Source organism: Daphnia pulicaria, chromosome 7 (assembly GCF_021234035.1).
Source record: "Daphnia pulicaria isolate SC F1-1A chromosome 7, SC_F0-13Bv2, whole genome shotgun sequence".
Classification (NCBI taxonomy): Eukaryota; Metazoa; Arthropoda; class Branchiopoda; order Diplostraca; family Daphniidae; genus Daphnia; species Daphnia pulicaria.
This window is the reverse complement of record NC_060919.1, coordinates 14,430,258-14,456,365: the sequence shown is the minus strand read 5'-3', so window position 1 is coordinate 14,456,365 and position 26,108 is coordinate 14,430,258. Positions and strand designations below refer to the sequence as shown.

At 41.6% G+C, this 26,108-nt stretch overlaps 4 protein-coding genes and 3 long non-coding RNA genes across 10 annotated transcripts; 3 read left to right on the top strand and 4 right to left on the bottom strand.

Moving 5' to 3' along the window:
- The first annotated feature begins 799 nt into the window (after positions 1-799).
- On the top strand, positions 800-13,886 carry LOC124350549 (recombining binding protein suppressor of hairless-like). Of its 3 annotated transcripts, XR_006921057.1 has the most exons (11): positions 4,760-5,056; positions 7,606-7,911; positions 7,983-8,313; positions 9,600-9,882; positions 9,952-10,288; positions 10,354-10,528; positions 10,600-10,737; positions 10,829-11,238; positions 11,974-12,159; positions 12,238-12,533; positions 13,158-13,886. XR_006921057.1 is itself a non-coding variant. In XM_046801310.1 (10 exons), the coding sequence occupies exons 1-10, from the start codon at positions 1,143-1,145 to the stop codon at positions 12,472-12,474; spliced, it is 2,430 nt and encodes an 809-aa protein (XP_046657266.1). In that variant the 5' UTR covers positions 800-1,142; the 3' UTR covers positions 12,475-13,886. The 3 variants fall into 3 exon arrangements, 2 of the variants coding, with proteins under 2 accessions (XP_046657266.1, XP_046657265.1); XM_046801310.1 differs by lacking the exon at positions 4,760-5,056 and adding an exon at positions 800-1,169 and having other exon boundaries at positions 12,238-13,886; XM_046801309.1 differs by having other exon boundaries at positions 12,238-13,886.
- Positions 13,066-19,035, bottom strand: LOC124350882. The gene is made up of 4 exons (XR_006921236.1): positions 18,944-19,035; positions 18,528-18,644; positions 17,531-17,984; positions 13,066-13,164 (listed from the first exon to the last, which is right to left on the bottom strand). It is a non-coding gene; the product is annotated as an uncharacterized LOC124350882 (long non-coding RNA).
- Positions 13,607-14,266, bottom strand: LOC124350934. The gene is made up of 2 exons (XR_006921294.1): positions 14,105-14,266; positions 13,607-13,973 (listed from the first exon to the last, which is right to left on the bottom strand). It is a non-coding gene; the product is annotated as an uncharacterized LOC124350934 (long non-coding RNA).
- Positions 15,816-16,761, top strand: LOC124350879. Its single transcript, XR_006921231.1, has 4 exons — positions 15,816-15,915; positions 16,006-16,123; positions 16,350-16,513; positions 16,578-16,761. It is a non-coding gene; the product is annotated as an uncharacterized LOC124350879 (long non-coding RNA).
- A 285-nt stretch (positions 19,036-19,320) lies between the features above and the next one.
- Positions 19,321-20,760, bottom strand: LOC124350705 (chitin deacetylase-like). Its single transcript, XM_046801517.1, has 3 exons — positions 20,573-20,760; positions 19,969-20,487; positions 19,321-19,899 (listed from the first exon to the last, which is right to left on the bottom strand). Exons 1-3 carry the CDS (start codon positions 20,591-20,593, stop codon positions 19,432-19,434), a joined length of 1,008 nt encoding a protein of 335 aa, XP_046657473.1. The 5' UTR covers positions 20,594-20,760; the 3' UTR covers positions 19,321-19,431.
- A 284-nt stretch (positions 20,761-21,044) lies between these two features.
- LOC124350792 (protein spaetzle-like) lies at positions 21,045-21,958 on the top strand. Its single transcript, XM_046801621.1, has 2 exons — positions 21,045-21,146; positions 21,220-21,958. Exons 1-2 carry the CDS (start codon positions 21,129-21,131, stop codon positions 21,811-21,813), a joined length of 612 nt encoding a protein of 203 aa, XP_046657577.1. The 5' UTR covers positions 21,045-21,128; the 3' UTR covers positions 21,814-21,958.
- Positions 21,959-21,961: 3 nt separating this feature from the next.
- Positions 21,962-26,083, bottom strand: LOC124350602 (glutamate receptor 2-like). Of its 2 annotated transcripts, none has more exons than XM_046801381.1 (11): positions 25,820-26,083; positions 25,412-25,567; positions 25,236-25,345; positions 25,087-25,171; positions 24,863-25,024; positions 24,626-24,803; positions 24,331-24,551; positions 24,153-24,275; positions 23,897-24,048; positions 23,314-23,833; positions 21,962-22,335 (listed from the first exon to the last, which is right to left on the bottom strand). In XM_046801381.1, the coding sequence occupies exons 2-10, from the start codon at positions 25,514-25,516 to the stop codon at positions 23,323-23,325; spliced, it is 1,647 nt and encodes a 548-aa protein (XP_046657337.1). In that variant the 5' UTR covers positions 25,517-25,567; positions 25,820-26,083; the 3' UTR covers positions 21,962-22,335; positions 23,314-23,322. The 2 variants fall into 2 exon arrangements, with proteins under 2 accessions (XP_046657337.1, XP_046657336.1); XM_046801380.1 differs by having other exon boundaries at positions 21,962-22,339; positions 23,318-23,833; positions 25,820-26,082.
- Between the last annotated feature and the right edge of the window lie 25 nt (positions 26,084-26,108).

Genomic DNA, 26,108 nt, shown 5'->3' with positions numbered 1-26,108 from the left:
TATGTGTCCTCGAATTCACTGTGCATGTCCGTGCGAATCCTTTTTGCCTTTCTTTTTTATAGGCTACTTACATACATACTAGTGTACACCTCTCTATGTGCAGTTTGGAAAAAGAGAGAACCCGTAAGAGCAATTGTTGTCACTGCAAAATGTTGGCGCGTCGTCTTATTTATTCAAATAAGATCGTGTATAATCATTGCCGAGTTGACAATTGACTTTTTCGATTTTTCAATTCAATCGCAATTTGATTTGGCTAATACTTTTTGATTCAAACCAAAAGTCGAATGATTTTTTTTTTTTTCAAATAATTAAAAATGGTTATATAAGTCCCGGAAGGTGTTTGGGCTGCAGGTCCGATGGACCTTGACGAATGTTCATACAAAGATGAGCGAGGGGGGGGGGGGCAGAGAGGCCTTGAGAGGAAGAGAGCTGGCCCGCTCAATAATTATTGCGACGTGATTTTCTTCGTTTGGGGCTTTCGGCTCGGCTGGGTGTAGGTCCAGTGGGAGGTGCTGGTTTCCCACCGACCGCTTAGTCCCGCAGGTAGAAGCTATAGCTATAGCGTGATTAGGCGCTCAGAGCCAATGGGAAACGTCCCGACGCCCATTGGCTGTTGTCAACCCAACCATCACGCCTCCCCCCCCCACTCTCGACTCCCGCCGACGCCACGGCGTCGCTCTCATCATCCACACGCTCACGAATTCCCGCCTCTTCCCCCCTTGCATGCGCGGTCGATCGATTCCCCTCCCGCGAGTCTCTCTCTCTCCTATTATCCGGCGGAATGAATCGACTCGACAGACAATACAATCGGCCCATCCGCCATTGAAGGTTCTACTTTTCCGTCGTTCCTCCGAAAAAACGTTCGTTGTTTATCTTCTTCCAACTCCCGGGGACTTTGCCATCCATCCGAGTGTTTTCGGTTTTATTTTTGGTTTGACTTGCGCAATCGTTTTTTGGTGATGTCTCCATATGCCACCGAGGCTAAGGCCAAGTGTTGACAACATCTTCTTTTTCATCCGCATTGCAACTTGAGAGAGAACTTTCCTGCGTCCACTTCCGACCGTCATCATCATCATCCAACACCCCGAGAAAACTCGCAAGCGAAATTTGAAACTTGACTTTGGTTCAACTCGCAGGGAGAAATGAACGACGCCTATCTCGACACTCAGGTAAAATTCCCAAACGGGGATGAGGGTGTTATTCTCTTTTTTGGGGGTTTCGTTTCTGTGAATGGACTGGCGGTTAGTCGCTTTCTTGTTCCTTTTGAATGAAATTTGAGATTTGAAAAGAAGAAGAAGAAAAAGAAGAAGAAGAAGAACATTTTTTTAATAATTGGAGTCGAGTCAGTCGATTTGTGGTCGGTCGGTCGGCCGAGCGTAGGACACTCAAAAGTCACCGGACCGTGACCAGTGTGTGAACCATCCGAAGAGTTTTAGAAAAAAAAAAAAAATCAAAGGAAACAAGAAGAAGTTATTTTTTCTCGATTTTTTTTATTTTCCTTTCGTGAGTCGACCAACACAGCTCAGAATAAAAGAACTCGGCGGTATAGGTTAAGCGTCATAGATTGAAATAAAAAAGTGGATTGATTCTATTTTACGATCACGATCCTGTCGGAGTTTGTTGCCACTTTTTGTTCCAAGCCTCACACATTCACGACGTTGACTCTTCTCACGCTGTTGTATCGCGATGGATACATTGACATACTCCCTCCCTACCCATCCGGCGTAATGACGGATTTCAAAGCTGCTATTTCGAGAAAAATAGCTGATGTGTGTACGAGTTTGGGTTTATTTTTTGGGAAAGTTTTTTGGAAATAGATACAAAAAGATCGGCCATTTTAGACCTTGGCTGCGCACGGGGTTGGCCAACCTGTTGATTGTAGGTTCGAGGGAAAGCCCAGTCACCACTTTTTCGCTTTTGTGTGTTGAGATTGGTAGTGCCAGTATACACAGTGTGATATTAGCCACTTGTATTTTTCCCAAACTCTCTATCAATTATCTTAATTTTTCGGGGGCTTATTTGGAAATCCTGTGCGCGTAGAATAGAAATTTGTTTCTTTTTGGGACTTGCCCATTTTTGTTTTTCAAAGAGGGAAAAGGTACACCGACTACAATATAGGACGTTATTCGCGTGGGAATCAGACGCCGACGCCCTTTAATAATAATAAAAAAAAGTAAGAATAAAACTTATGGTTTTCTGGGGGGGAATGGTGGATTCTCAACCCCCCTAACATTCCAGTAGCACGGTCTAATCGTGAACTATTGTATGTACATACTGTACGTAACCCCTCCTTTGGATCTATAGACTCTCCACCCCTTGTCTGTCTGCGAATAGCGTCGCTCTCTATACCATCCGTCGATAAGAGAAAATCGTCCAACATGACGATAGAATTTTTTGGGTTGTTTTCCCAGTTTCCCACGATACCTACGTAGATGTGAACCAAAACCAATTTTGTGGAAAATGCCAGTGACTTTGCGAGGGAGTAGACAGCATAGATAGCAGAGAGAGAGATCTATATTTAAGTTTATTTGGGGGTTTCTGTTGGGATATCGAAAGAGAGAGTCTCACTTTTTTTTTTCTTATTTAAAAAAGAACAAACAAACAACAAATTTGGTTGGTTGTGTTGTGTTAGTTCCAATGATGAAATGTGTACCGAAAAAACGTTTTCTCTCTGCGCCTTCGCCTTCTTCCCACGCTTTCTACACGGGGGCTGTTACACCCTTTTTTTGTGTTGTTCTCCATTCTTTATTTTTTTCGGTGGGTCCAATCAATAAAAATGACATTGCAGAGAATAAAAAAAAAAAAACATATTGCAGTTTTGATTTATAGGAGCTACTCAAACTAGAAATGAAAGTCAAGTGGCTGGGGGTCTTAAAATAAATCCCGAAATGACGTTCGTCCAAAATAGATAGGCGTGAGTTCCTTTGTCGGTGAACATCAAATCAAAGCGCCGTGTGTTTATCTTATCCAACTAGAAGCAACGGTGAAAAGTCAATTTGGAACTGTTTGAAACAAAAATAAAAGAAGAAGAAGAAAAAGTCAAAAGAAACGACACAATAACGAGCGAATCAAAGTCTCTCGGGAGGAAACGTTTCGGCTCCCACGTTCACGGAAATTAGGAGCAAAAAGCAGAAGAAGAGGAGCTTCCCTTATCATTGGAGAAGAGAATGATGTTGTGAGTTACTACGCCGAGCAATACGTGTTGTAGAAGAAGAAAAAACAGGTGACACTGACCTCGCCGGCGACCCCAACAAGCCCCCACCTCTTATATACGTTAGGAGCATTAGGAGCAGCCACCTCTGTGCACCGCCTCTGACCTCTTGACGAGGTGCTCTTGTGGAGCTGCTCACCGTTCCACTTGTTGCCATTTTTTTCTCACGGCCCCTTACGTACCTGCCGCCCGATTGCCAGCGCCTTGTGACGTGATCGACGAGTCGCAATGGGAAATTTATTTTCCTTCATCATCGTCCAAAATTTTAAATTTGAGTAAAAAAAAAAATATTTTGTCAAATTTTTTCGTTCAAGATTTTTTTAAATTTTGAACTGGTCAAATGGCCCGAGAAATGTTAGAACGGTGGGAGGAGCTTAGTTTTTCGGTTAAAAATAAGGAAGGTGGAGGGGGAGGAGGAGGAAGCGGGTTTTCAACACCAACCCCACTTTGTGTGTGTGTGTCTCCTTTCCGTGGATGCTCGACTCCGACGTCGTTCTCACACATTTGCGTCGGCGGGAAAAACTTTTTCTTTTTTTTTTCTTTTTTTATTATGTCTTTCTTTTTATTTGATATTTATTTCGACTCTCCTTGTGTTGTTGTTGCTGTTGTGTTCCCATCAGTTGGTTTTTTCTTTCTTCTATTTTTACCTTTTGCGGAAGGAGCTCCTTCTTCAATCCATCGTCCCGCGTGTTACCGCACAAACACGTGTGTGACGTCATTTCAAATGGTATGGTGGGGGGATATCTTTTTTTCTTCCTTTTTGGCTACGCCACTTGTTGCCGAACGAAGTAAAGACTCGAAACGTTGACTAAATTTTTATTTTTTCCCACGTTATGCTCGCGTTACAACTTCCCCTTTAACTCCGGCATCTCCATGTCTGTCTTTTTTTTTTAAAGGGAGTGAGGGGGTCATTATTCAGTTTTATGCGGATGAAACCCCCCTGCTCTACACTACACCAAATGACACGCCCTTGATGTGTTTGAACCCGACGACAAATTAATGGGAATTTCAGCGCATCTCTTGAAACATTTTTATTTTTCAATTGGGATGTAGGCCCAAATTCCTTCCTCCCCGATAAAATAATTAGACGTTTGATTCATCAGATTCCCCCCCCCCCACATGGTGTGTGCATATTCATTTACCACCCGTATTTATTAATTTGAATAATTCAGTTCGATCAAATTGGAATTGAATTGAAATAGGAAAAAATCAGTTGTGGGGGGAGTTTTTGGATCAAAGGGATTATTACGTGGAGCAGATTGCTGTGTAAATCTATTGGAGTCTATTTAAAAAGTTGTACAACAAAAGACAGACCTCCACCACCCGATGACGCTTTCAACTCCCCCCCTCCTTCCTCTTGTGTGTCCGTTTTGCTGGGGGTAGTAGTAGGAGGAGGAGGAGGTACAGCTGCACACATAGTGTGTCTGTGTGCTCTCGGGACCTACCCTCCTCCCCCTATACACTCCACCCTAGGTGAAAAGGGGGCAGCCGCCGTCGTCGTCGTCGTTGGGTAGAAAATGTTCAGTTTAGTTGCACGACGGTTGGACTGGAATCAGCACGCGCCCAGTGGCCGTCCTTGTCTCGTAACATCCGTCGATCTCAACGGAATTTGGTTTATCTCGTCGCCCAGTGAATTTCGGTTTATCCAGTGAATTTGGTTTTTTGGACACATGTGACAGTTTTTAGCCATTGACAATCGTCAACATTTTTCGCAGTGAAATATATCGGAACGAAGTTTTTAATAAAAGAAATTTGGACAAAATGCCCGACGTTGCGCCCAGCACAATGGACCTCGACTCGGAGCCCTACACACCCAGCGCACGTAGTCCGCTCGCCGATACTTGGGTATTTAAAAAATAATAATAATAAGGAAGAAAAATTTGAAGTTTTCCAAGTTTTGTTTTGGCCGACTTGGGTCAGTTGTTGATATTGGCGGCAATTTTCAAACGTTTGAAATTCTTTTGATTTTATTTTGACTGGGTCGATGATAAGAATCTTACGACGATGATGATTATGTCGGCGATAAGGAATGTGTCTCAGACTCAATGACACACACACACAGACATGCGTAACCAGTGATATCGTGTGAGAAAGAGAAGCCGACTTGTGTCAACATCACGATTTTCAGTTATAGGCAATTCCCGATTTTTACGACTTTGGCTGTCGTCCACGATTGTTTCCTGTCCGGTCGCCCGTTTATTTTTTTATTTTTTCTCCTTTTCTTCCCGGCATCGTTTTATTGGATCCGAATTCAATTCTCCTTGAATTTTGATCGGATAACAAAAAAAAGATCAAATTTCGAACAATTTGAAAATTTTGAATTTGGCGCGCTCCGCTCGAATTTTGTTTACACACGTGAGTGTGTGGGAAAAAAAAACTTTTCTTCTGTTGTTGTTGATTATGTATTTGCTCCCCCACCTTCCTCTGAAATTAAAAGCCAGTATAGAGAGGTAACAGTTAGTACATGAGCTTTAGTGTGTGTGTGGGTTTTGAATGAGAAAAATAAGCAGGGCGGAAGGATGTGCCCGCCGGGGTTTGCGGAGGAGGTCATTTATACATACAAAAGGTTAGTCTCTGTGTGTGTAGTGACTACCGTACTACTACTACACCACTACTATGTCTATATAGTAGCCACCACCACCAGCGGGACTGTGTTTTTCATTTTCCCAGACGGCCAAATTCTTTCCCACGAACCGGGGCGGGTTTGGTGGGTACATGGGTACATGGGTCGAGGTTCTGATCGCAACTCTCCTATACATTCTCCCCCCCCCCCCCCCCCCCACCACCACTCGTTTTTGTGGGGGTTCACACACAAGAAACTTTTTCAATGGACATTCCATCGGGCCTCGCCCAGCAACTGCAGCCCAGCCAGCACTGAACAACTTGGTAGTTTCTCCTCTCTTAGAAAAGTGATGGCGATTCGTATTACCAATTCCCAGATCGGTTTACTTTTGGCTGCCCAACATCTAAATTACAAAAGATCTCTCATTTTTCAAATGCTTCGCCAAATCAATTTTCATTTGGGGGACTACAAGTGTCTGTCCGTCTGTCTGTCTGGACGGACTTAACATTTAAAAAGTTGAGTTTCTTTTGTTTAACTGTTTGATTTCGGGTTGATTTCTTGACAAGAATCTAACAAATTGGAGATAACACACACAGACAGAGACGGAAAGAGTTAACGAGAGCCTTCTAAAGTGTCTAGTGTGTTTGTGTGGGAACCGCCGGCGGCCATCTCTTCTTTCAAAAAAACTTTTTTTCTTTTTTACTTCTTGTTCAACACAAGAGGGGAAAAACAACAAAAAATGTGTGTATTTCGTACTATATACCCTTGTGTGTGTGCACTGGTTCAAACAATTTGTTCTTTTAAAAAAATAGAAGAGGGGAGAGCCCCTTATTTTAAAAGAAAAAGGTCATCCGATCCCTTCTCTTATTCAAAAAAAGATGCCTCGAGAGAAACCGTATAGAGAGTAGAGAGGCGCTAGGATACGTAGAGAAGAACAACCCACCAACTTCATTTGCCTGCCGGAGACTGTGGGAAACGGTCACTTTTTCAAAGGCACTCTGCCACTCGACCAACTTTCGAGTTGGAAATATTTTTTGGTCAAGTTTGAATTTCCCTCCCTGCACAATGTTGTCCAGTGAATTTGTTTCTATACGCCAAGGATTATTCATCATCGATCGGTAACAAAAACTTACGTCATCTGATTTTTTAAACAAATTTTTTCTTAAATCTAGTGCACGTGGAGATTTATGGATATTATTCTCTCCCAGAGTCTATTTCTTTTTTCGGCTCTGTTATCCTCGACGTCATTCAATGTGTATACATAGCGAAGTGGGTGACGGACTGGGTAGGGAGTGGGGTGGAGAGAGAGAGTGAAAAGCGTGTGGGAATCGGCGCACCTGTCGACGACGTCGTCGTCGCTTTAGCCACCGAGTGGCTCTCAACGCGCAGGCCAAAACGTCTCTCGTGGAGGGGATGAAATTATTTTTTCTTTTTTCTCTTCACGTCGTCGTCGTCGTCGTATTCGTCGTCGGGTCAAGTGTGAAATAACAACCGACACTGTAACGCAGCCCAGCGGGACAGTAGGACTCGGGCCGAGCATCAAGCCGGTCTCCCTTTCAACTCTGGAAAATACAATTTCATTTTTGTTTGGAATTCAATCGGCCGTTTCGTTATTTTCATTGGGACAATGTGTCGCCATTTTCTCGATTGATTGATTGTTTTTTGATCAGATAAGATTTTTTGGATAGTCTCTTATTGATTAGATTTGAATTATGCCTCTAGCTAAGCCGTTGGTGAGTCGAGTCGAGCGTTTTTGGTTCATTTGGTTATTGGCATGGAAATTAAAAAACGAAACTTTGTTTTAATATTTTGATTGAATTTTATCTGACAGGCCCATTACGGGTTCAGTTTAAGTGGCGGTTACGAGGCCCAGCACAGCCGCGAGTCTGTGGATTTGATCGGCGGAGTCAACAACAGTGTGGCCGTGACATCGGTGGCCGGAACGGTCGGCTCATCCGGTTCGACAGTCGTCGGCGTGGGACACGGAAGCGGCGGTGAGGTGGACGTTTGGTCCAATTCGCACGATCCTTATTCGCCCCACAATCACCACCACCATCAGCAGCAGCAGCAGCAACAACAACAACATCACCACCAGCATCATCACCAACAACAACAACATGCCGCTTATTACGGACAGGTAACATCCAATCAACTTTAACCTTTTCAAATTCCATTCCGTTTGCAACTTTTCATTTTTCCTTCAAACAGTCTGTGGGTGGAGGGCAGGTGATGACGGAATTGCTGACAGCTACTCATCCGCCGTCTTCTTACAACCTCAACCAGCCTCAACAACAACAACAACAGCAGCAACAACAACAACAACCGTTCACTCCTACCGAACAGCACCCGGTCGATTTGTCGAATTCTCAGCAACGACCTCCCAATCCGGCCGTTTCAGCCGCCACTTCGGCCGCCTTTTACGGTCTCTCGGCCGCCGACTACAACAGCCCCGCAACCTCGTCCAGTCAACGTCAGCGCGGAGGCAACGACACCTACAAACCCAACGGACTCAGCCTTTCGCTGGGCATCCCCGATTCCGGTAAATATTAAAAGTCCAAAACGAATAAATAATTTCAAAGCTTATTGTCGTCATCATAATGCGGAGTGGTGGATGAGAGGGGAGAGTCTATCGGTCACGGACCCTCCCTTCTCTTTCTTTCTCTCCCCCCCCCCCCCCCGGAATAAAAAAAAGATGGTCACCATGTGTTGGATATCGATTTGCGGAACTCGAGTGTTTTCAACGGTGGATTCACGGAGTGGGGGAGTGAGAGTAGGTAAAGGAGTACTAGTTCCATCAGCGTTGCACACTCGATCGATTTATCGGCCAGAGAGAAGCAAATGCATTTTGCATTAAAGCGTTGAATCGTCTCCATACATATAACTTTGTATATATATGTATACCCTACACACACACACACTCATAAGCCCATCCTTTTCGGTTTGGAACCCCCCCCAGACACCCCCCTCCTCCTTCCTCCTTTCCTCCTCCCTCTTATTCCATCCGCAACATCAAATATAGCCAAGCGTGGGAACTCAACCGGGCGCTTGCAGGTGTCGTTGATCCTCTCTCCTCCCTTCCTCTGTATGAATGTGTCTGGGGCGCACTGGTACACACACACACACACGCGGAGGAGCGCTTGTCAAATTTGTTATTTGGACCGGGACTAGTAGGAAGCGATAAAAGAAAATTGTCATCATTTTTAAATGGGTAAGAATTTCAGATGACATTTCATTTGAAAAAAAAAGGGAAAAAAAGAGTAGACGAACGAGATGTTGTTGTGAAAAATATGGAAGGCCCCATGTAATATTCATCTAAAAAATAGAGAAGCCCATCCGTCCATCCGCCGACTAGTTTTTCATCTTTTTTCGGATGTTTGTCTATGTATGTGCGAATTGTTGCAGCCGGGGAGGGTGAAAATCTTTTGTTTTCCTTTTTTTTTCTACCAAAGAAAAAGAAAAAAATGGGAGGGTTTGTGTGTGTGTGCAGAGAGAGAAGGACATGGCAATGTGCCGACTTGTGTGTCTAATCTTGTGCAGCTCGCACCCACTGCTCCGTTTCCCACGGCTTTTCTTTTTACTTTTTCCTAGTTGCAGAGAGTCGATCGCCCTAGAACGCTAAAAGTTTGTTTTGTCTTTTTCTCTTTTTCTTTTATTTTTTAAAAAGACACACGAGGAAATCTTTTGTTTTTTGACTGATGTGAGCGGCACAGATTCGACAAAATCTTCCAAACGGATATTGTTGGTCTATTTGATTCATTTGGATTTTGGAAGACATTTTTATCTCGATCGGAAATTTTAATTTTAGATTGTTTGGTTTTTTGACAGTTGTCGGAGCGGGCGGATTGATTCCGGGCTCTTTGACTCCACCGGACAAGGTGGTCGGAGCATCCGGTGATTTGAGCGGCGGTCATTTGCTCAATCAGCAACAGCAACATCATCATCACCAACAGCAGCAGCAGCAGGGGGCTCAGCAACAACAGCAGCAACAACAACAACATCATAACCCTTACGCCCTGGCGCATCCCAGTTCGGCCATGGCTCCGACTCTGCAGACTCCGCCGTCGCCTCTTTCGACTCCGTCGCCACCCGTGCCCATCGATCGATACGGGTAAGTCGCCGTCGTCATTATTATTATTATTCTGGATTAGTTTGATTGAATGAATTATTAATCAAATAGGCCGACCGGATCGGCGTATAGGGGCGGAACCAAGGAGCAGCGGCTGACCCGTGAGGCGATGATGCGCTACCTGCAGGAGCACGGCGACATGGTCGTGGTCATCCTGCACGCTAAAGTGGCCCAGAAGTCGTACGGCAACGAGAAGCGCTTCTTCTGCCCGCCGCCGTGCATCTACCTCTACGGCGACGGATGGCGGAGGAGGCGCGAGGCCATCCAGCGCGAAGCCGCCGCCAACGGGGCCTCGCCCGCAGAAGCCGAAGCCGCCTCGCAGCTCTGCGCTTTCATCGGCATCGGCAATTCCGACCAGGATATGCAGCAACTCGACCTCAACGGAAAAGTAATTGAAAACTTTCGACTCACACAATTCCGGAATTTTTAATTCATTGGGAATTTTGATTGTAGAGTTATTGCGCGGCCAAGACGCTGTTCATTTCCGACTCTGACAAGCGCAAGCATTTCATGCTGTCGGTGAAAATGTTTTACGGCAACGGCCAGGATATCGGCGTCTTCCACAGCAAGCGGATTAAAGTCATTTCTAAACCGTCCAAGAAGAAGCAGTCGCTCAAGAACGCCGATCGTGAGTGTTTTGATTCTTGTGTTTTTCCAGTTCTCGATTGATTTAACATCTGTCTGTCTAAAAATTCCCAGTGTGCATCGCCAGCGGGACCAAAGTGGCCCTGTTCAATCGACTCCGCTCGCAAACGGTCAGCACTCGTTACCTGCACGTGGACAATAACAATTTTCACGCCAGTTCCACCCAATGGGGCGCCTTCACCATTCATTTATGTGAGCATCTACTACACAAATTCCGCCATTTGTTTCTCGACTTAACTGAAAACAAAAATAAAATGTTTTGATTTCAATTTTGTTTCGGCAGTGGACGACAGCGAATCCGAGTCGGAAGAGTTTACGGTGCGCGACGGCTACATCCATTACGGCAGCACGGTCAAGCTGGTGTGCAGCGTGACGGGCATGGCCCTACCCCGGCTCATCATCCGCAAAGTGGACAAGCAGATGGCCGTTTTGGACGCCGACGACCCCGTCTCGCAGCTGCACAAGTGCGCCTTCTACATGAAAGACACGGAGCGGATGTACCTGTGCCTCAGCCAGGAGCGCATCATCCAGTTCCAGGCGACGCCGTGCCCCAAGGAGCCCAACAAGGAAATGATCAACGACGGAGCCGCCTGGACCATCATCAGCACCGACAAGGCCGAGTACCAGTTCTACGAGGGCATGGGACCCGTCCGCAGTCCCGTCACCCCCGTCCCCATCGTCCACTCGCTCCACGTGAGTCCCTTTTTCAACTGTCGATTGCGTTTTATTGGCGTCTGATTCGTCAATAAGATAAAATTTGGAAAAGTTTGACGGGAGGCTAAGCGACAGAAAGATAAGATACAAAAATAAAAGAAATGCCCCAGTGGCGTCGGGCAGGATGGAAAATAGGCGTGAGAATGCCAGACGGACCTTCTCACGCTCGGCCCCCGAGACGAAGGAATTGTGACAAGGGAGGGGTTAGCTTCTTTTTTCAACTGATGTTCTTCCTTCCTTCCTTCCTTCCTTCCTTTCGTTCTTCACTTCTTCTTCTCCTTTCTTGTTATATTATCCAATTTGGGTGGCGAATGCGTTCCCACGGGAAAACTATGCGAGCGATTTGTTGTCGCTGCTGCTGCTGCTGCTGTTCAGAGGCCTCTTATCCCGTTCACCTCCTCCTCCTACTCTTACTTGGTCTTCTTTTTCGTTTTTTTTCCCACACATTTGTTATATCGTTGACCGTCGCAGGTTGACCACCAACCAACCGACCACTACAATCAACGCTGGATGGCACCAACAAAGCGGAACGCCAATTTTCCACAACTATCCTCATCCTCCCTCCCAAACATTTTTTTTTGGTTTCATTATTTTTAAATTAAAAAAAAAAGAACAGAATCCCGCTAGTGCCGACGTCAACCATATTTTTGTTTTGTTTATTCCGTCCTAGTCCGTCAATTTAATTTTTGCCTTTTTTTTTTCGTATTTTCATAGTTGAACGGTGGCGGCGATGTGGCCATGTTGGAGCTGATGGGCGAAAATCTGACACCCAATTTGAAAGTGTGGTTTGGCGACGTGGAGGCCGAGACCATGTTCCGCTGTGAGGAGTCGATGCTGTGCGTCGTGCCCGATATTTCAGCTTTCCGTTCCGGTTGGCAGTGGGTCCGCGGACCGACTCAGGTACTTTTCATTTTCATTCCGTTTTGTCTTTTCTGATTTTTGTTTCCAGATTTATTGATGTCATTTTTTTTTTCGTAGGTTCCCATATCTTTGGTGAGGAGTGACGGTGTCATCTACGCCACCAGGTTGACGTTCACCTACACACCGGAGCCTGGACCGAGGCCGCATTGCCCTCCGGCCCAGGAAGTCTTGCAGCGCGGGGTTGTAGCCGGATCTAACAATGCCGTCAATCCGATGGCACTCGGCTACGACAACCAACACATGCATCATCAACAACAGCCGCAACAACAGCAACAACACCACCAGCCAATGTGAAATTAGAGGGGAACAAAAAAAGAGAAAAACTTTTTGTGACGGCCCGGAAGAAATATTTGGTTAGTTTGTTTTTTTCGTTTCTTTTTTTCTCCGACACAAAACAAAAGAAAACCCTACAATTCCAAAATGTTGTTTTGTGTCCTGGGCGTGTTGACTTAGATTTGTTGTGTGACGATTCTCCTTTTTAATTTACCTGACCGACTGATTTCCAGTGATAATCGATGTGAAACTACCGTTTATATCTCTCTCTTTCTTTTCTCAGCTTTGGTGGTTGGATATAGTATCCATATAAATTTCCTTTCTCTCTCCAATCGAAAAAAGATCAAGAAACAAACAAAAAAAAAAGAATTAACAAAGAAAAAAGGCACACAGTTATTATTGGTCAATTTTGCAATGCGTTATAATAACCCTTCTCCACTATCGTATTATATCCATAGTTGAAACAGAAGTTCCATAATACGCAATTTAGTTTTTCGTCTTGAAATTTGTCATAATTAACGTGACGAAAGCCGTGCTATTCGTTGAGCGTTCCACCGTTTTTTTTTTTAATATTCCCAACACCTCCCCCCATCCCATTTTTTACCAAAACAATTTATTATTTGGATTCGATTATATTTTGGTGTGTGATTGGAGTGCGTGTTGGGTGTGTAAGTGTAAATGTGTGTGTCTTCTTCCTAATCTAGTATTTTGCTGGCGTTCTTTGGCTGCTTAATTATGCAAAAAGAAAATATCTGGAGGAGCGGCTTCGATGTTTTTTGGGGCTTTCGGATCGAACGAGAAAACGAGCATTTCGTTTTTGTTGTTTCGTCCAATTTTTTTTTTTTTTTTTGTAATACCATTATTATTATTAATTAATTAGAATTATAATTATTTGCAATTTTGTTGAATTCGTTTCACTCCGGTATGGTCCTTAATTATTATTTTTTTTTTCTTTTCATTGACAAAAAAAAAATTAGTGAAAAGAAAAGAATTTTCCAATTTTGTGTGGGTTTTCCTTATTTTTTGTGATTCCCGGGCTCGGTGAAAACGTGTGTCGTCTACCATAAAAGAAAAAAAACGGATTAATGAGGATGGGAATGTTTATATCATTATGCCCTTTCATTTTGCGTTTCTATTTTTTATTTTGTGAGTCTTGAGTGCGTGTGTGTTCCCCCCCCCCCATTTTCTCCACGACAAAACGAGAGGTCCATCTTTTGTTCGTTCGTTTATTTTGTCTCCCTCCCATGATTGCTATAACTGCCTTATAATAATATGAATAATTAATTAATAACAATTGATTTTGTACAGTGTTGAGCGTGCTAGTTAAGTGAGATTATCTTCGTGCTTGCTTTCTTTTTTGCGATGACGACGGCGAAATGTGTCCGTGACCGTGTGCAGAGCAGGCAATATACAGACAGAATGTCAAACGACTATAACTTCTCTTTTTTCAGTTTTTTGTTGACTTATTTACTCTTTGTCAAAGATTTCAATCCATGGTATTGATGTTGGATTTATCCTGCCTGTAGGGGAGGTTGAGTAGGCCTACGCCTTTTTAATTTATGTTTACAAGTTGCTATTGGTTTATTTATTTTACCTATCTCAGACATCGGAATTTGAAAATAATTTTAAGTTTTTCTTTATTATCATTCACCTTGTGAGCAGTTTGAGGTTGACACTTCTAGGTGACAGTTATAAAATTAACGCCGTTGCATTAGAAAGGAAGGAACACAGTCAATTTGTCAATGTGATTGTAGCAGACGACTAGACATTGTTGTTGTTTTCTGACATCTATCGTGAACAAGATGTCATCGATTTAGTGATTTGTTTTCAAATTCAGCAGGTACTATCTTCTATTACTTCTAATCGTGTTCAAATCTAGTTTCATCAAAGTATTTGAGGTTGTAGGAATAGAAGTTTTTTTTTACAAAAACCTACAGTACGTACAAGTACAACACTCAAGTTCACTCTTTGTAGATTTCTGACTAATGTTTCTTTGTGTACTTGCGTTTTCTTAAAGGGATTCAGTGTAAATGTGTCTTTTTCCTAATCAAGTAATTCGTGGTTCTCGTATAAAGGTCGATTCATGGGTCAACATAAAATATCCGGAAATCGTTCCGAATAAGTTGCTGACGAATTTCTCGATTTTTACCAATTTTGATTTCTGATTTTAGCTCATCAAATCGACTTAACATTTCATGGGGATCGCGTTTTTTTGTGTGTTGAAATTGACGACAGTTGGCCATTGAGATTTCAATTCACGTTCGGATTTAATTTGTTCACAGCCAAATGGCGGCTAGTTTCAGTAGTTTGTATATTCTATAAAATACCCAACTAGATGGATGGTGCTAGTTTTGGGAGGAGGGCAGGAGGGGCGAATATTACGTGAATATCAAAGTTATTATTTGCCTTTTTTTATTACTTCTTTCAATGGAGTGCCAACGAGCTAGAGCGGAGATAAGCCTAGTTATAATTTCCATTTACTTTAAAACGTTTGTTCTTTCTGACGCTAGACGGCATAAGCCTTTGATCATATTCCGCTCAGTTTAGTTAAGTTTACTTTGCTCATCTCTGAAGAAATTTCTCGAAATTTTGGTTGATGCCTGTCAGTTTCTGTTTCAGCAACAAAGCTCACTTGTTAGATTTTTTATAATGAGTTTTTTTTCTACTTCCGGTTTTCTCATTTCAGTCAGTAGTTCAGTAAATATTCATCTTATGCACAAAAGAACCACATATTCGTGATCCTCGTCCAATTTGTAGTAAAGTTCATGTTTGGTTTTGTACGTACGAGTACTTCCGGATTTGAGAATTATCCTGAACTATTGTTCAGGAAAATTCTCGATTTTGGCCAAATTTTGGATTTCGTTTAAATTACACTTTATCGACGCCAAATTTCACGGAGATCACGAATATTTGGTTTATTTTGACGGCAGCTTAATGGTTATGGTGCTATCGTTTACTTTCTGTATACTTCCGGAAAATTTGCATAAAACTAGCAAGTGAGCTTTGTTCTCTGTACTGCTCTCAAGATCGAATGCTAGGTTTTAGCGAACAAAAATGTGCTTTTCAAGTTTTGTGAGCATCTTAAGATCAGTTCTTCCAAAGTTCTTCAAAAGTTAAAATACTGAGTTTTGAGACGTGTCAAATAGATGGCGTCATGGCGTGTTGATTATTGTGTTGCCAGTTATGGGCATATGGCGTTTTGCTGTCAAAAGTTACGCTATCATTTATTCGAAAATTAGTAAATTACCAATGAATTCATATGGAAATTAGAGTGATTTCGTCTGTAACTTGTCGGTGATGTGTTCTATTCCCGTATTCCGGATATATGTTGGATATCCTTCATAATTTTTTCATCAACTTACAGTCTGAGCCCTGAGAAAACGTGAAAGTCGTGCAGCCGACCGTCAATTATTTTTTTCGAACTCATTGTATTTTACTGAATGAGCCATCGAAATGATACAGGTAACAACCAACACTAGCTTTATATATTATTGCTGAAGCAAATATTGTTCATACTTTTCTACAAATACAATTCTTCTCGTGTTTGATTAGGATTCATCTTAATTATCGGCTGTTTCTATTGGACTTGCTAGATCACCAACCACAGCATGGACCAATCTCTCATTAGATCTTCTAGAGAACCTTGGATAACTGATTGGTGGTTTCATGTGTAAGTTCACTTTTGTCATTTCACTTAACTTTTTCCGTTGCAGTCTAATATGTATTTAAAGTGATGATCTGCACTTATGTCTATCTAATGTTTAAGAGACGATTTCCAGGGTATACTGATAACTGTTTAGTTATTCTTTTAGATCATAGACATCAAGTACATTGATGACACAAATTATAAACAAGGTGACTTATTATTATTTTTATTTACAGTTTCAAAATTTCAGGTTTCTAAATTGGCATGACAGACTTTAATGAGAAATCATGTCCTTTCAAGAAAAAGACAAGGACTATACAGTCAACAAGGTTTCTTGTTTGCTAACCGGTGGCTGCTACCCTTGAAGCTTGATTCTCCCTTTTTACTTCCTTGCACAGGCCCTCTTGATTTGAGGTATTGCCTTATGTTGCTGCAATCTTGTTTGAATATTATTGTCATCCAAATAAATGTTCATTAGACTGCTTACAGGGTAATCCTTCGCTACTTGTCATGGACTTCATCCAGTGGTGCCTGCCTGCCTACCTGGTGAAAATCAATGAGAGAATGCTGTGATTCAAGAGAATGCTGATAAATTGTGTAGTTGTTAGCTAAATTACAAGTGCATATCTGGGCTCCCTTCTTTTCTGTGGCCCCGTTTCCCTAACTAACCACTAACCAACGCCCGCCGGTGGTCACTCACCCGCTGTGAAACCAGGAGGAGGGGAGGGCTCTGGTCGAACGGGGACTTGGAAGGCGCATGATCCGATGAAAACTTTTGGAGGGTCATGAGTCTAACCCGGAAGCCTAGTATGACTACATCTCCCCGGAAAAACTTGCCTCGTACTTCTCTCTTCTTCTCGGTCCAGATACTATCTCTGGGGGCCGTAGACATGTCCTATAACAGCATGTGCGAGTTAAAACAATGCAACCCACTACCCAATGAAACAAAAAGCCATGGTTTATGTTTTGTGGAAATCTCCGTCAGTCAAGTTACAAATTTTTCTAATTCAACAACTCGCGTAGAATTTTGCATCTAGTCTACTGGTGCAAATAGCGATCCTATGTGTTTGGTAGAGATGGTTGTTTAAAATACAAACGATGGGGTGTTCTTACTTTTTAGTAGACAAAAAAAAATCACCATTGTTTGTTTTTTAAACAACCATCTCTACCAAACACATAGGATCGCTATTTGCACCAGTAGACTAGATGCAAAATTCGACAGAAGTCGATGTGTAACTTGACTGACGCAGATTTCCGCAAAACTAAACCATCGCTTTTTGTCTCATTGCCGCAGCGGTGGTGGTAAGTTGCGTTTAAACTCGTGCAGTAGTAAACCGTCTTGAACCGGACGCTCTGTTTATTGAATTTTTTGTACATTTATAAAAAATAAATAAACTAGTTTAATGTATAAAATTTGTATTTATTACAGACATAGGGTTCAACATTGGTTTATGTGGTTTAGGGTACAAATTTGAGGGTTGGTAGATGTATGTTTGTGGGGTCTGAAGAATTGGAAAGAATAAGTTTGTGGGGTTTGGAGACTAATTAGTGTGGATATGTTTGTAGGGTTATAGATTAACTGATTTTTTTACCAAACTTGAAATATCCCCCTCCAACATCCTCCGCTATCCTTTCCCAATCCCGAAAACATGTTTATTATTTGTTTGACATAAACATCCCCATATTTCTTTTTTTGTTCCTTCTTAACATATTAACGGTAAAAACTACATTGACGACATACTGCCAATTTAATAAGATAATAAAATTAATAATGCAACTTCGGTAATCAGCACCAAGGAACGACCAATTGAATTAGAAAGATCCATCACCAGGCTGCAACAACGTACCACAGCGGACAGCAACTACGCGAACATACACGATAAACCTGTAAACGAAATAAAATGAATTAATCTTCACCATCAAAGGAAATGCAGTCTGAAAAAAACAAATTAATGACACTTTATGTGGTTTTAGTTAAACCAAATATTCTGAAAACAATATCTGATAGCTATTGTTGAAACAAAAACAAAATGTTTGATTTAAACTATGACAAAGAAGAGAAGCTAAGACTTAAACTGGATGTTAACCCTGCTTTAAAAAAATCAATTACCATCTAGCAGTGAATTCTCATGTGACGATAACAAAAATGACACAAGTAGAATTATAGCTTAACTATGAAACCTCTCTGTGTCAGTTGGCAAGCTTTTTGAATTTCATATTACAGACAGGGAAATAGCAACTAGTCTATTCTTCTTAGAGGGGTGTGAGCTAGGATTTTTCTTTATCTGACATGGGAACAACCTCAAAACAATCCACTCAACGATGATTGCAAAACCATATACCTTTCAGGAAAGTTTCTTAACTAATTATACCACATACCATCTTAAACTTCACAGTAATAAAAAGAAACATTGGTCAAAATAACTACCTTGAAAATAAAAATTCCTGGGAGAATGAAAGACACAGGTTGTAATGTTGAATGGGACCATTCCATCTCTCAATGCCAAGAACACTCAGGGAACACGAAAACTTCAGCTGCAGTTGTCTGAAAACGTTTAGTCAAGAATGCAAGAAGAATCATTAGCTAAATGTTTTGTTATCTGTTAATTAAAACAGTAAAACCATTTAAATTTCATCTAAGCCAACAATAACAATCAAGACCAATACCATCTCTCATGAAAACCTCTACTTTACTTTAGAGATAACTGGCTTTACATCCATTCTGAAGATTCTTTCTTCATTTTCAAGTTGGTTGAGGAGTTTTATAGCAAAATGCAATAACCCGATAGACAGCTACTCTAATTCTAATAGTGATAATAATCATAACAATAAAAAACAAATTACCAAAAAACTGAGAAAGAGAATTGTTTGTCATCTCACCATCACAACAATCAACGCACCAGACGGCCATTATTTTTGCACTGAATTGAGGGGGAGTGGGCAATGGGCAGGGTTGCATGAATATGAACAAGGTAGGTTTTAAAAAATTATTTAAAAAATTAATTTTCGGTAAATCAATTTGAATAATAGTATTAGTATTAATAACCAAGAATTTGAGGCCACAACCACAGAAGTGTTGGATTTGAGAATTTATTATACCAATCAATATTGATGCTCAATTCTGTAAAACCCGTTTTCAATAGGGCTACTCGCCTTTTGATTTTTAATCTTTAACACAGTTCCTTATGAAACACCAATCAATTAAGAATAAAGAACTAATATTAGTGTAACTCATTTTATTGATCCGACAGCAAATTATTTAAATAATATTCGTTCATGAAGTATCCATTGTAAAAATTTGGTAGGGGGATGTTGAAGGGTCGAGTAAGAATTTAAGCTGAAATGTGACACGAACAGGCCGATGGCAACTTGTAGATGTCAATGAAGATTCCCTTCTGGGGATCACATGGATCAAAGGAAAGCATCCGCTGGTAGACATATTTTTGCAAGCATTTGCTCTGATAGCAAGGTGCCAACGTGCGGCAAGATGAGCCGGGGAACAAACAAGTCTCGGTGCGCTGGGTCTGAGTGTATCCGGGCCAGGCCATTTCTTGGACGATGACGCGCCACTCACCTTCGGCATTGATTGCGCGGACAGGGCGGGCGTAAAGGACATCACTGGGGCAGATGTATCCTTCACCACCAACCCAGTTGCCCTTTTCGAAGGTGTTGCCGTGGTAATCAGAATAGTCGAAATGTTTCTCGGCTAAAGATGTCAGACCATCGACCAAGTTGTCAGCCGACTGTTCTGCAACATCAGCATATTTCTTCAAAATAATAGGGTCGTAATCGATGGCGTACTATGGGTATATAATCAAATATTCCATTAAGAATAGTGAACTTAAGTATTACAATTTCCTTCAGATTACCTTGACTTCTTTCTCGGGGTATTCAGAATCCTCAAGGCAAAAGGTCAGAGTGCCGTTTTTCGAGCATTTGGGGGCCTTGCGAGAGTCACAGTATTCGCTCTCGTACTTTTGGTTATAAGGTGCAGGGTATGCAGGTTGGGGATAGGATGGCTTGGGGTAATAAGTTGGCACTGGTGAAGGATATGCTGGCTTTGGGTAGGCTGGAGGAGGGTAAGTTGGATTTGGATAGGCTGGTGTAGTAGGGTAAGTTGGTTTTGGGTAGGTTGGTGTAGTAGGGTAAGCTGGTTTTGGATAGGTTGGTGTAGTAGGATAAGCTGGTTTGGGGTAGGCAGGTGTAGTAGGATAAGCTGGTTTTGGATAGGCTGGTGCTGGAGTAGGATAGGAAGGTTTGGGGTACGCTGGAGCTCGTTCGGGGTATTCTGGTTTAGGGTAAGAAGTTGGTGGAGGAAAGAAAGTATTGGGGTAATGTTGAGGTTCAGGCTCGGCCATTACTGCAACCAACACGGCTGCCAAACACAACTAGATTTTTTAACGAGAATTTCTGCTGTTATTAATTATATTAATACTTAATTGATCATTGAGCGCTAATTGGAGTTGAACTTACCACAGTTTTTATGTTCAACATCTCAAAATTTTTCTGATCCGCAATTTTCAAAGTTGTTTGGGTGATTGTCAGCTTTCGACTGATGCTGATTCAAACATACCCAAAGGTTTTTATAGCGCGCCATGCTTTGCAGTCAACAGTTCTTTCCTTGCACTAAACCAATTTCCATTTCACTGGTGATGTGGTGTCCTTGATCCATATTAACTTCTCTTTTTGTAACAACAAAATAAGTTTGGTCAAAATATTACCCCATTGGAGTACAACTTTTATAGCAGAAACCACCGGGGTGTAAACCAAAACGTCTAATGTCGGACTGATTGTTTCAGTTTGAGTGACTTTGAATTTCGCATAGTTGAGCTGTGGTCCACCCAATTTCCACTTCAATCTCTATTGACGAAATTGCCTAGTCAATCGGAAACTTAGAAAAAAAAGAGCTCTTACTCTATTGGCAATGTGAAACATGTTTGGTATATAAAGGCGCGGTCTCATCTTGTTTGAATTAGTTGTTACCAGAAAAGCAAAGCAAATAGAACATCTTACGAGACTCAGCATCACGATGTCTGTTAAATTCATGGTAAAGACATTCACATCAACATTTAAATTCATTTTTTAAAATTCTCTACTAAATGCGCTAATTCTTCTTTTAGATTTTTGCTTCTTTGACGGTCGGAGTTCTCTGCTCGCCAGACCCGAACTACAGACCACCTGTTTACGGTGCTCAGCCAAAGTACGAGTACCTCGAGATTCCGCACTGCGCCAAAAACACGACCAAGTCCTGGTGCCTGGAAGACTCTGAATATCCCCAACATGAAGTGCAACAAGCCCTGGACCAACATTACCAGGCCGTCTTGGCTTTCTACAAGGACAAACTGGCCAACACTGAGAATTCAGTCGACGGACTGGACAAGTTGAACGACGAATCTTATCTCTGCCCAAGTTCCACCGATTACATCCGTCCTTTCCGGGCCATCAATGTCGACGGCAAGTGGCGCACCATCGTCAACGGCGTCGAGTCTTACGGCATCAAGTACACGCAAACTGCTCGAATTGAAGAATGCGACGTGGTCGTGGGTGCCACCTGCCCCTTGGTACCGTCCTGCTACGAGTCAAAATGCGTCCAGAAAAATATTTTCCATCGCTTCTTGGTCTACAACCCGTACGACTACGCTTTCCCTTTCGCCATTGAAAAATTCAAGTTGCCCGGATCGTGCGGTTGCGTTGTCGGAGCTTTCCACCTTTAAAAAAACGCATCAATTCAAAATTACTCCATCGTATTGAGTAGTGGTACATGATCAAGAGCAATTTCTGCATGGAAAACTTATCAAATACTCCACATGATCACCTTAATTATTTACATAACCAAAAAATAAAACAGTTTAAATTCAGTACTGCAATGGTTGAAACATTTAATTTTTAACGTTTAAACTAATATTCAAAATTCTGAAAGCTAGTAGTAACTAAAAAGAACAGTAGAAAACTAGTAAAAACAGAGACAGGGTAGTGAGGAAAGCCTTAATTCATCTTAACCATCATTTGTGATTGACTTGCTGTAAATGGGATAGAAAAGCGAATTATCAACGCTACACGAAACACTGAATAGCATAACCAAAAAACCATGCAGTACTTAAATAATTCACCAATTACTATTTACGAAGAGGAGATTTAAAGGGGATAGCCGTGAAAAAAGAATGAAAGGAACAATACAACCTGGTCAATCAATCGATTTGTCACAGTGAGACACACCACTGACACCAGAGTTTCATTTAACAAGCGATCCACGAATCAAGTAGACCAAAATCCCGGAGCGGCTTTCCTGATCTAAATCCGGAAAAGGCATTAAAAATCTAAAAAAAATATAGCCATGTTTGTCTTCGCACGCCGGATTTACCTGCGTTTGCAGAATGACGATTTCCCCCCCCGTTTAGAAGTTATTTAGCTCTAAAGTTTGGTTTTTTTGAATTTTGTCAGAAAGTGGGGGGGCTTTGACATCCATTTTCGAAAAAGTGGGGGAGCTAGGGAAAAAACTAATTTTTTGAAAAGGTTTATTGCAATCTCAACCACCAAAATCCAAAAGGAATTTCCTTTCCGGATTTTATTGGTTGAGATATTACCAATTTAGTGAAAGGATTATTTAGCTAGTTTCCCTCCCTGGCTTGCAGCCATTTTTTCGTACGGTCCGCTGCGCTCCTGGCGGAAGCCAGCAGAAGGTCTTTTATATCGGCCTTCACATTAGACCCATTGCATTTATACAGGCCTTCATATATAGTGAACCCAGATTTCTTATTGGCCGATGTATAAGACCTTCTGCTGGCTTCCGCCAGGAGCGCAGCGGACCGTACGAAAAAATGGCTGCAAGCCAGGGAGGGAAACCAGCTAAATAATCCTTTCACTAAATTGGTAATATCTCAACCAATAAAATCCGGAAAGGAAATTCCTTTTGGATTTTGGTGGTTGAGATTGCAATAAACCTTTTCAAACAATTAGTTTTTTCCCTAGCTCCCCCACTTTTTCGAAAATGGATGTCAAAGCCCCCCCACTTTCTGACAAAATTCAAAAAAACCAAACTTTAGAGCTAAATAACTCCTAAATGGGGGGGAAAATCGTCATTCTGCAAACGCAGGTAAATCCGGCGTGCGAAGACGAACATGGCTATATTTTTTTTAGATTTTTAATGCCTTTTCCGGATTTAGATCAGGAAACCCGCTCCGGGATTTTGGTCTACTTGATTCGTGGATCGCTTGTTAAGATTTTTAGAGCATCAGTTCCTCACATTCAACTGAAAAATTCGGTGACAACAGTTTTTTTGTAACACACAGTAATTCTGCCTGCGGTATTACAATAACGTTAGATGAACTCGACGGGCTTTCTTTAATGTTTTCATTGTCAACATTTTCTAAATTTAACAATTGCGCAAATGTTTGACCGTGTTCGAAAATTGCTCGGTTAACATTTATATCCGTCGTATTTTGATTGGCGTTCCTATTCTGCTTAGTATTAAGTTTGGACATCTTCAATCGAAACATTGAGAGTCTACGATAACAATTTTCAAAGACGAATAAGACAAAAGAAATTAAGTAACCGACGATCAATACGTAAAAGGCACCAGCTATGTTTTTCAACGAGATTTGTGTTCTATTGCCCGATACTTTACGCTGTTGTCTTTGACGGGCCTCATTGAGACACTTATTAACGTCTTTGTACTTGTTCAGTTCCCTCTTCGCCCATAGGTCGATCAATCCGGCACTATGCAGCTCCATGAATCTACGTTTAGGAATAATTATGTTGCTACCGACACGCAACATACTTCATTTTATTCATTATTACCCTTTAACGAAGAGTTTGGTGTGTGGACTTTTTTTGGGCAGAGCCCATGCATACGATCCGGGAACAGGTTCGGTTTTTCTGGCAAGGGCAAGAGAACATTTCCTTGTGGCCTTATAATCTTCATCCATAGCAGTCAGTGTGACATAAAGACCCTAATGAAACACAGAAATACACAAAGATAAATTATATTAGACATTCGATTTCTAAGGATAGATTTCTCTTTAGTATCAATTAAAATTTATCTTAATTTCATTACATGTAAGTAGGCGTAAGTTCCTGATTTCACGAGGTCGACGCATTCTTGGCGTTTGACACAACGGGATTTTGGATCAGAACGCAGTTTATCACCCAGAAGTTTGTACACTCCATGTGTTGCTTCCTGATCAAAATTGTTAGGTAAAAATTTCAAACACAAGTGATTTTATGTGAATTACCGAAACGTAAACATCCGCACTATATCCCTTGTCAACGGCAAGATTAATTTTCGAATTCTGGGCAAGCTCTCTGAGGGAATCAACAATTGGTTCGGCGGTATTTGATCCCAGAATATAAGAAACCAAAAGGCTGTTGTAGGCACAAACAAGTACCGAGGCACACAGACACCAGGAACTCAAAACAAAATAAACTGCATTCTGCATCCGTGGAAAGTATACACCTGTGGACAAACGGGCAAAATTTAAAAGGAATTTTATTAACAAATTGTTAATGGGGTTTAAACGTTCAGCTCACCTTGGTTTAAGAGGATTTGGGAAATCTGGAAAAGAAAATGACCAGTTTTATTAATTGCCGTTCCGTTACGTGGTCGATCCATCGCCTCTTTAGACAATGTTAACGAAGACACAGGTCGAATGAAGAAATAGATAGTTAAGGCCAAAATAGGCATTGATATCAACAATCCGATCCAAACCTATTTCAATACGTTTAAATTAATTTTAACTCGTTACAAAAATTAATTGCGGTTTTTACCGTTGCCTGAAATGGTTTGAATACTACAGCAATGGCCTGGTTTGTTGACTCCGGCATTGGAATAAGAAGAACGACAGGTGTATAAGCGACTCCTTCAGCAAAATCCATCAGGGCTAATCGACGAGGCGTCATCACCACCATTCCAATAACCAAGTCGCATTTCTAAAACGTGAAAAAATCAAGACACTATTGAGCTTTTATTGCTTTTATTGATCAAAACTTACTCCCTTGTCCATGTAATAAGCCAGTCCTGGTTGAGCGTCACTTTGTTTGTCCAATCGAGTGTCGTAAACCTGCAAAATCGAGTACCTATCATCCAAAATAATAATTTAATTACTGACAAAGCGACAACTCCTGAACAAACGTCATTTACGTGAAATTCAAGTGTTTCGATAGCGCATCAAGTGCATCAGCTGCTACACTTCCGATCTCGACGATGTAACCGGAAGCGTTTCTCGTCAAACGAAGATTAAATTCGTGAACCTTGACAATAAAACATTGTAATAAACCTAATGGGTACAAAATGGGCAACTGTTGGTTACTACTTACTATTAATTGCAAGCCAATTACTTGGTGTTTTCCATTAAGAGAGGACAATTCGGCCGAAGTTACGGATATTAAAAACAAAAGCCACGACAATGATGGTTTTCTCATTTTGGATAATAGGAAATTTAACCGCGCAATATACTGCCAGGGATAGTCTTTCTGTGAAATGAAAATTATCGGAACGGCTCGTCCTCAGATGCTCAGTGGTCAACGTTGTCAGCCAGAATGGGAAATCTAGTTTTCGAAAATTTGAAATCGCTGGGCATTTCGTCAAAAGCGGTGGGGCTAATGGGTAGGCTACATAAAGGAAAAAGCTAGGCCACGACAAAACTGAATTGCCACCAATCGTTGTCTAGGAAACCTATACGTACGTATACACAACATCAAGCACTTTGGCTGAATAGAACAGACCAATTCAAACGCCACGAGGCCCACGACAATGGTTTTCTCTTTATGGATAATAGGAAATTTAACAGTCAGGACTGCCTTTCAATGGTCAGGAACTTCTTTTTGGTGGCAAGTGCTCTTCCTTAGCAGTAGTTGTCAAGGAAACCTTTATACCAAACATAATTTGTGTTGTACAGGGTCACTGTGTACAGGATAGACTGCGCCTATTCAAATATCCGAAATCCCAGATGACAATTTCAGACCGAATTTATTATTGCGCAGATCAAGTTTTCTTTGTCTGGGCAAATAATGC

What these genes read in the sequence shown, in the direction of transcription:
- LOC124350549 (XM_046801309.1), top strand. Translation starts at nt 4,973, where the DNA reads ATGCCCGACGTTGCGCCCAGCACAATGGACCTCGACTCGGAGCCCTAC. An exon ending in CCATCGTCCACTCGCTCCAC is followed by an intron (nt 11,239 to 11,973) that starts GTGAGTCCCTTT and finishes GTATTTTCATAG; the next exon opens with TTGAACGGTGGCGGCGATGT. An exon ending in GGGTCCGCGGACCGACTCAG is followed by an intron (nt 12,160 to 12,237) that starts GTACTTTTCATT and finishes TTTTTTTCGTAG; the next exon opens with GTTCCCATATCTTTGGTGAG.
- LOC124350705 (XM_046801517.1), bottom strand. Translation starts at nt 20,593, where the DNA reads ATGTTGAACATAAAAACTGTG. An exon ending in TGTTGAACATAAAAACTGTG is followed by an intron (nt 20,488 to 20,572) that starts GTAAGTTCAACT and finishes TAAAAAATCTAG; the next exon opens with TTGTGTTTGGCAGCCGTGTT. An exon ending in ACCCCGAGAAAGAAGTCAAG is followed by an intron (nt 19,900 to 19,968) that starts GTAATCTGAAGG and finishes ATATACCCATAG; the next exon opens with TACGCCATCGATTACGACCC.
- LOC124350602 (XM_046801381.1), bottom strand. Translation starts at nt 25,516, where the DNA reads ATGAGAAAACCATCATTGTCGTGGCTTTTGTTTTTAATATCCGTAACT. An exon ending in TCGAAACACTTGAATTTCAC is followed by an intron (nt 25,172 to 25,235) that starts GTAAATGACGTT and finishes TTTGGATGATAG; the next exon opens with GTACTCGATTTTGCAGGTTT. An exon ending in GTGCGGATGTTTACGTTTCG is followed by an intron (nt 24,276 to 24,330) that starts GTAATTCACATA and finishes AATTTTGATCAG; the next exon opens with GAAGCAACACATGGAGTGTA.